Raw genomic sequence first — 7,498 nt, forward strand, 5'->3', positions numbered from 1 at the left:
TGACTTGGCGATCTAGCGTCTGCCCGGATAATGGGATTACTTTTACTCTCTGCTATTGTAAGGGAAAAAATCGTAGACAGAAAAGAAAACACAAGAAGTTTATATATCGTTGAGAAGAGTTTTGGCCTAATCTATGTGTCACATCGATGTGTTAAATCTATATCTTTATCTATATATACACACACTTACGTCAGCAAGGATCTACGTAATGTTTAATAAAGTATAACCGTGAGAGGTCGCCTCATATATCCGTGGAAAAAGCTAGAGATAGGCACTTAATTCACAAGAAAAACACACGGTGAGGCGATGTGTATCTCGCCTTGTAACTTGCGATCATCAATACGTGTATATATGTGCGCAGTATAACATCCAATCCTAGTCGAGGGTGCGTAATCTTTATAAAACCGAATATGCTCGATTACACTCGTCTAATATGTACGCGCGCACGACAAACACGCATACACACGACATACAGCAGAAGATAAAGGGCAGTCGCAAAAAGTACATATACATGTACATATATTTTTTAATTGACGAACGAAGTCGTGCGTGCTCACTGTGCTCGCTCGCAGTGAGAATAAAATGCTTTGATGTCAGGTAATGTGTCACTAAAGAGGTATGGAATTCGAAAGACCACTTCCATCAAAAATGCGTATGTGTGTACCGTCGACTGTTGTAACATGACAATTTACCATCCAATGTAAAGCCGACAATTCATTCCGAATGACTTTGTATCTATTATTTTTCAGAAATAAATATTTAAAGCAATACGTCACACAGAGATCAAATTTATTGCTCCTAAACTAAAAATCGAATCTTTAATTAGAAGTTACAATTTAATATAAATTAGGCATAAGGTAAATAATTAACCATGTTTATTGGGGATGGATTTTTATTATTTTTTTTTATTAAAAGTTACATTTTAAAAAATGTAGGACGATCGTCAAGACCAAAGCTGCTTCGTGTTTATTGAACAAATAAAAAATATAAAGTTCTTGACTACATTGCTATACATCTTCGACTTAATTGAAGACTACTTACTTGAATCGAATGTTATTTTATTACAATAGACTTAAGCCTTAAACGTAAATTCTCAGATGTGAATGAATCCATCATTTTTCTCAATCAATCCATATGCGTGTGTGTATTATCATTACAAAAACATCATTGAACGTTCTAAACCACTTCATAGTTTCTTACTATTTTCGCAATAAATACATAGTTCTATATTTTAACAATATCTTCCAGATATTACGGTAGAATGTTGTAAAAAATCAAATTCAACGCAAAATACCACAAAAATTTGGTAATACAGATCGACTTTATAACAGTGCTTACATTTAATAAAAAAAAGTACAAAAATTAATACTATATTGTGATTTTAATTACATTTTTTCTTGTTTTTGAAATCCACACATAATTTCTGAAAGATATTGAAATAAACAATTGTTCCTCCTAATGAATATGTTTCAACTTGATTAAGATAATAAAATCAAGTGATTTCCAGTATTTTATAATCAAAGTAATAGTTATGAGCTTTTTTAAAAGTTCTATATACAACTATGGATTTGTCAATCTTATGCAGCTTCAAACGTAACATGTCAAAAATGTTTACACTATTTACTCATATTTTTTTTTAATGTTGTGCAGTATCTCTTGGAAATATTTGACAACCGACAAGTATACAAAATTATGCAATTCTTAGATACTCAATTACAAACTTTTTATCAATGATTTGTACTTAAACTATTTTCGTAAAAAAAAATATACAGATGGAAGTGTTTGGTGGAATTATCCATCAAGAAAGTACATTACGATTCAAATACTTGAATTGCAATAAGCAATAATTTTCCATATTTCTTCGTTATTCATAGAAAGCATTATGAAAACTAAGTATAATTCATCATACTTAAAGCTTATAATGCGAATTATTAGAAAATAAACAATGATCTCGAGTGAAAAGAAATATATCGGTTTTCTCTTAGTGATAAATGACAGGACCAAACGTAAAACAATTTCACAAAATATTGGAATACATGTACAAATTTGCTCCTATTCTTGTCGAACAAATCTAAAAAAGCACTTCACAATGCTAAAGCATCGCACGTAGAAGTCTTAATCAAGAAGAGTTGACGCTAATTATACGTCATCTTTACTTTACGTTTTCTCATGGAATTTGTAATGGTGAATCTTTAACGCCCTCAAATTTGGATATTTGACGTTGCACTTAGGACAAGCCATACCTTGGCAATTCTTGATAGTATAATTCGTCAAATCAAGCTCAGACCAAAGAGCACTTTTACTTGCTCCGGATTGATAAATCGCTTTGTGCATGACTATCATATGCTTGTTTATCGCGGTCTTGGAGAACACGTGCTTATCGCACAAATTACAGTTGTAAATCATGTTTGTATGCGTAGTCTCGTGATTCTTCAACGAACTGAGACTGTGAAAGATGAGCTTGCATCCTGGCGCAATACAAGGGAAAGTCGGTGGCCTAGGTTTGTGTTTATGTGAAAAATGCTGCTTGAGATTTGAAAGTCCTGGGAATTGTTTTCCACAAACATTGCAACAGACAAAACCTTCCGAATTCATCAGGGGTACGCACTCAGTGGGTTTGCTACTAGTCGGTTTCATCACTTTGGTGGCCGTAGGTATTTTGTGTACAAGCTGTTTATGCTGGTAAAGTACGCTCATGTTTGGGAACATCTGCATGCAATCCGAGCAAGTGACCGATTTTTTTCTTGACAATAAGTTTGACGGACTGGCAGCTGAAAACTCGGCATTTGGTTCATTTTTCACCTCTTCGTACTTTAGCGGATCCGGTGGAGGATGGTGTATCAATGCTGTAGTTGTAATTTTTTTTGCGGGTATTTGCGAACGCACAACGTTTAAATGACTTTGAGAAGCTTTGTGCCTCCTAAGCGAAGCCTCTGTGGCAAAGTTCTTTTGACAGGTGTTACAGTAGCAGTTGCGCCTTGACTGAAGAGACTGGAGATTCATCATTGACGCTACTGGCAAAACTTTATGAAGTTTTTTATGACGTAAGAAGACCTTACGGTTGCTGTAATATTTGCCACAAGTTTCGCAGTAAAAAGGCTTATTCGTTTCGTCGACAGTTTCGATGCGGTTTAGATCATTACCGTTGTGATAGCCAGCAAGAATAGGGTTTTGCTGATGCCACTTCATATGGTTCTTTAAAGCCTCTTCATCGGGGAATTTATTGGTGCACAATTCGCATTGCAAGTCACTCGTAAATGACTTTTCTGTTTTGTTACGTGCACAGTGTACGTCCCACAGATGCTTTCTTAACTCAGCAACATCCGAAAAGCGATCGGCGCAGACTTGACACTGCAGGCTTGTAACGGCATTGAGCTGTTTTTGCGATGGATTGTTGGGAAATGATTTTCGAGCCTTGGCAGGTTTTGGTGGGCTCGCCGACATTGGTGTTATCGTGTATCCCGGACCACTTAGCATATTCTCATCTAAGCTAGCATTTTGATCTTTTTTCAAGCGATAATTAGTCCGCAAATGCCATCCACGATGAACCTTAAGAGATTGTTCCTCACGGAATGTCTTGCCACAAACATCGCAGGTGTGACCACGTGAAGTGAGAGTAGGAGGGCGTTGAACTGGACGAGGTGGGGAAGGAGTCGCTAAAGGCACTGCGCGCGATGAAGCTATGATGCGTTCGAAATGATTCTCCTTGTGCACGTTCTGGCAATGTTGAATGAGATTACCTTGGTAGGCAAACATCTTGGGGCACTTGGGACACTGCATCAAAGGCTTACCGGTCGTTGCGGAGATCTTCGGTGGCGAGGTTGACTGAAATAAGAAAAAGCATTATGATCAATACATATCGAATCGTCGTCGTGGCTTTAATGTACAAAAAAATATTCACCAGCAATTTTTCAGGCTGTGGTTGTAACTGAGGTTGTACATGCGACTGAGTCGGTGACTGTGCCTGTCTGGATCTATGTGCAGTTGCCACGTGTTGATTGTAATCGTCTATAGATTTGAATCGTCTCTTGCACTCGTCGCAACTCCAGCGACGTCTTTGTTTACCGCCATGCAAATTTCTCTCGTGTCTTTTCAAGTTGGCGTAATTTGAAAAGTTTTTGTTGCACTCATAACAGTGGTTGAACTTTCCACCTGGATCCGAAACAGCTGACATAGTCGACTGATTGAGTGAGTTCTCCGAGTTGTATTCAACGCAAGAGCTGTTGGCGTTTTGCTCGCCTGCATCCTGAATGCCATGGTCCTTCATGTGCACCTCAAGAGCACCCGAGCTGCTAAACATACTTCGGCAGATTACACAGGAATATATCTTCACTTTAAGATGAAGATTGCGATGCTCGCTGAGTTCGGCCTTAGTGGCAAAGTTTTCACCGCAGAGTGCACAATTGAATGCTTTTTCACCGACGTCAGTGGGATGCGTTGAAGAGTTCATTGGATCTGCATCTGTGGGATAACTACTTTCTGGCTGCTGTTCTATTTCCATTTGACTATCCTCTATTGGTACATCGCGATGCGTCTCGTGATGAGTGAGGTACTCATCAGCAGTGAAAAATTTCATCTGGCAAGAGTAGCACGTTATTTCACGTTTTTTATGTTCAGAAAATATATGAGTATAGAACTTTTTGTAAACCAAATAAGTCATGTCACAATGGAAACATCTGTAAGAAGTCCGAATGTTTGCCGGAAGAGTTGCACAAAGATCACGGTGTTTGAACATGTTGGGTTTGTATCTGTAAATCATGCCGCACAAATTGCACATGTGATTATGGGCTGGATCTCCATTCATGTATGGACCAGCTGTACTTTTCTTACTTGATGGTGAACACTCTATTTGTTTGGGAACTTGTGCTGTTGAAGTCATGGGCTTCAATTGTGGCAGTGGCCTTAAAGGTTCATTCAATTGCTTATGTTGTTTTTCAGCATGTTCAGCTAAATGATTTAACAGCTCTGATCTATTGCTGAATGGTTTAAGACACATGTTGCAAGTGAAGTACTTTTCACTGCCTACTTTAGGAACTACTAAGGCAATTTTCATAGCACATTCAAATGATGCCCCACAATGAAGTTTGTACATTGACCTATCAGAAAACTCAGTGAGACAAGCAATACAAGTGTAAGGTCGAAGATCTGGCATATGCTGCCTGATGTGATTTAGCGTATGTCTTCGATCAAAAAATGTTTGCTTGCATGTAAAGCATGAGAATGTTTTTAATTGACCTATTATATTCTTTTGAACTGGTGTCAATGGATCAGTTTTTATCATCTTTTCAAACTGTATTTCTTCTGGACTAAGCTCTATTTCTGTTTCTGAAATGGGTTCAGCATCATCAACATGGTCAGTTAACTTTGATTTTTGCCTATTTACACTTGGTTGAATAGGTATTTCTGATGTTTTACTAGGAATTCCATGATATCTAGACATATGCTGTGTATATGAAAACTTAGAGTGCAAATAAATTTGACAATCCGGACATTTTTTCTTAAAGAGACGAGCTCCTCTGAAATGTGTATGAGGACCACGACGAAATTTCTTCTTTCTACGCAACTTTTGCGCAGCAAATTTTTGAGTAGAGTCTGCTTCCATAATTCTATCATTATTAGCAGTGTTACCTACTACTACTGCCATTGGATTGATCAAAAGTTCTCCACTATTTGTCGACTCAACATCCAAGCTGAAATCGTCCTCATCTTCTGTATCTAAAGGTTCAGGTTTAATATGAATTCCAGGAGAAATTTCTCCATCTTTTCTTTCAGTAGGCTTTACGACTGATCCAATATTATTCTCTGAATGAATGCTTTTACCATTTGAAATAACTTGAATAGTCTGAAAATTAAATCATATTAATATATTTACAGGAGAAATATAATTATAAATATGAATATATATAATTTAAGAAATATTTTTCTTACATTATTTAATTCATTTATAGCCTGAGCATTGTTATCTGTGAATCCCATGTCCATAGGTTCTTCTTTGATTATTGTCTGTAATTATATATGTAAATTTAATACAATTTTTCTCCTACATTGAAAAGAGATGAATCATCAAAACTAGTACTTTTTTAACTTACAGGAATGGGAGCAGTCTTTGTCGCTAACCATTGTTTGAGTTTCTTTTGTGTACGCAAACATGAAATTTTGTACGTATGCCAGCGGTTTACACTGTTGATACATGATGTACAAATTTGTGTTGACACTTTATCAGTAGTTAATACCTAAATGTAGATTACAATATAAAAGTCAAAAATTAATTTTCATAATATTTTTAAATAGTAAATAAGTATTATTTATATATATACATACATATATATAGCTAATAGATTTACAATAATTTTATGATAAATTATTTTTACCAATGAAAGTAAAATGATACTTATAAGATAAGTTTTTATTTTTTATAAACAAATTCCGCAAGTTCGGGTTAAAATAAATTTAATAACAAAATTTTCCGATTTGAAATCTTGTTTCCAGCTAATACAAAGTTGTACTTTCCCTATATGTAATCAGTTAAGGAGTGGACCGTTAATTATCCACGCTTCCCAGTGAAATTCACCGTCACTGACCTAACCTTAAATCCCGGTCCAACCGCAAGTTTATCCAAAAAAACGAATAATTGCAAGAAAGGAGTAACAGACAAAAAGCCAGTATTACCTGAATAGAAAGGCAGGAGCGAATTTTGTCAACAATGGGCACAGATAGATAGGGCACGGTGAAAATTGAAGACCTCGTTTGGTCGGTGGTGAGGCAAAGTCTGCAAGCGTTTGCCAGGCTTATTTCTACGACGTCATCCATCCTGATGCTGTTGTCGATGGCGGCGTCGTCGCCTCACCCTGATTAAGGACAAGCGGCGTCGTTTTGTTATTTGGTATCACACTTTCTCGATATTTACACACATCCAAAGCGCAAACCGCTTGCTAAATACAAGTACTGCCGCTTGTAGACGCACACACATACACAACGAGCGGAGAGCGATTTCATAAATTTGCAGCTGGTTCGGCTTTCCAAGTGTTCCTTCGTTTAAGACACCGGACTACCGCCGTTTGCTTTTTTTTCTCTCGCGCCTGCGCTCTTCTCGTATATTATACACTTCCCTAGTCAAAACTGCAAATTTATTAAAGTTCTTATGTGATTTTACAACTAAAATTATGCAGAGAATAAAATTATAATTCATTTTACGATTTTTCAGTTTGTTTGCGTTGATTATTACTACGGTTTTTGTGTGAAGTGATTATTTTTATATCAAGTCAAAGTTACAACGAAAGTCAAGGTGGTGTACTCTCCTCAACTTTCCGTCATCCTATTTGAAAGTTCAATCGGGACCAAGCAGGTCGCAGATTTTCAAGAAGACGATTTTTATAGATTTTAGACATTTATTTGTAAAAATTTGTATTGTACAGAAAATAATTGTATTTCTGTATTCATTTTTTGAATTTTGACTGTAAAAAGAAGCCAAAAAGTTAGTTTAAAAAAGAAGTCAAGA

At 36.4% G+C, this 7,498-nt stretch overlaps 1 protein-coding gene across 1 annotated transcript; it reads right to left on the reverse strand.

Annotated features, from left to right (window-relative positions):
* Positions 1 to 891: 891 nt before the first annotated feature.
* On the reverse strand, positions 892 to 7,073 carry LOC131664416 (zinc finger protein 62-like). Its single transcript, XM_058935473.1, has 5 exons — positions 6,670 to 7,073; positions 6,090 to 6,233; positions 5,929 to 6,003; positions 3,902 to 5,842; positions 892 to 3,825 (listed from the first exon to the last, which is right to left on the reverse strand). The coding sequence occupies exons 1-5, from the start codon at positions 6,808 to 6,810 to the stop codon at positions 2,158 to 2,160; spliced, it is 3,969 nt and encodes a 1,322-aa protein (XP_058791456.1). The 5' UTR covers positions 6,811 to 7,073; the 3' UTR covers positions 892 to 2,157.
* Between the last annotated feature and the right edge of the window lie 425 nt (positions 7,074 to 7,498).

This window comes from Phymastichus coffea, unplaced genomic scaffold (assembly GCF_024137745.1).
Source record: "Phymastichus coffea isolate CEN01 unplaced genomic scaffold, Cenicafe_Pcof_1.1 PCOF00044, whole genome shotgun sequence".
NCBI lineage: Eukaryota > Metazoa > Arthropoda > Insecta > Hymenoptera > Eulophidae > Phymastichus > Phymastichus coffea.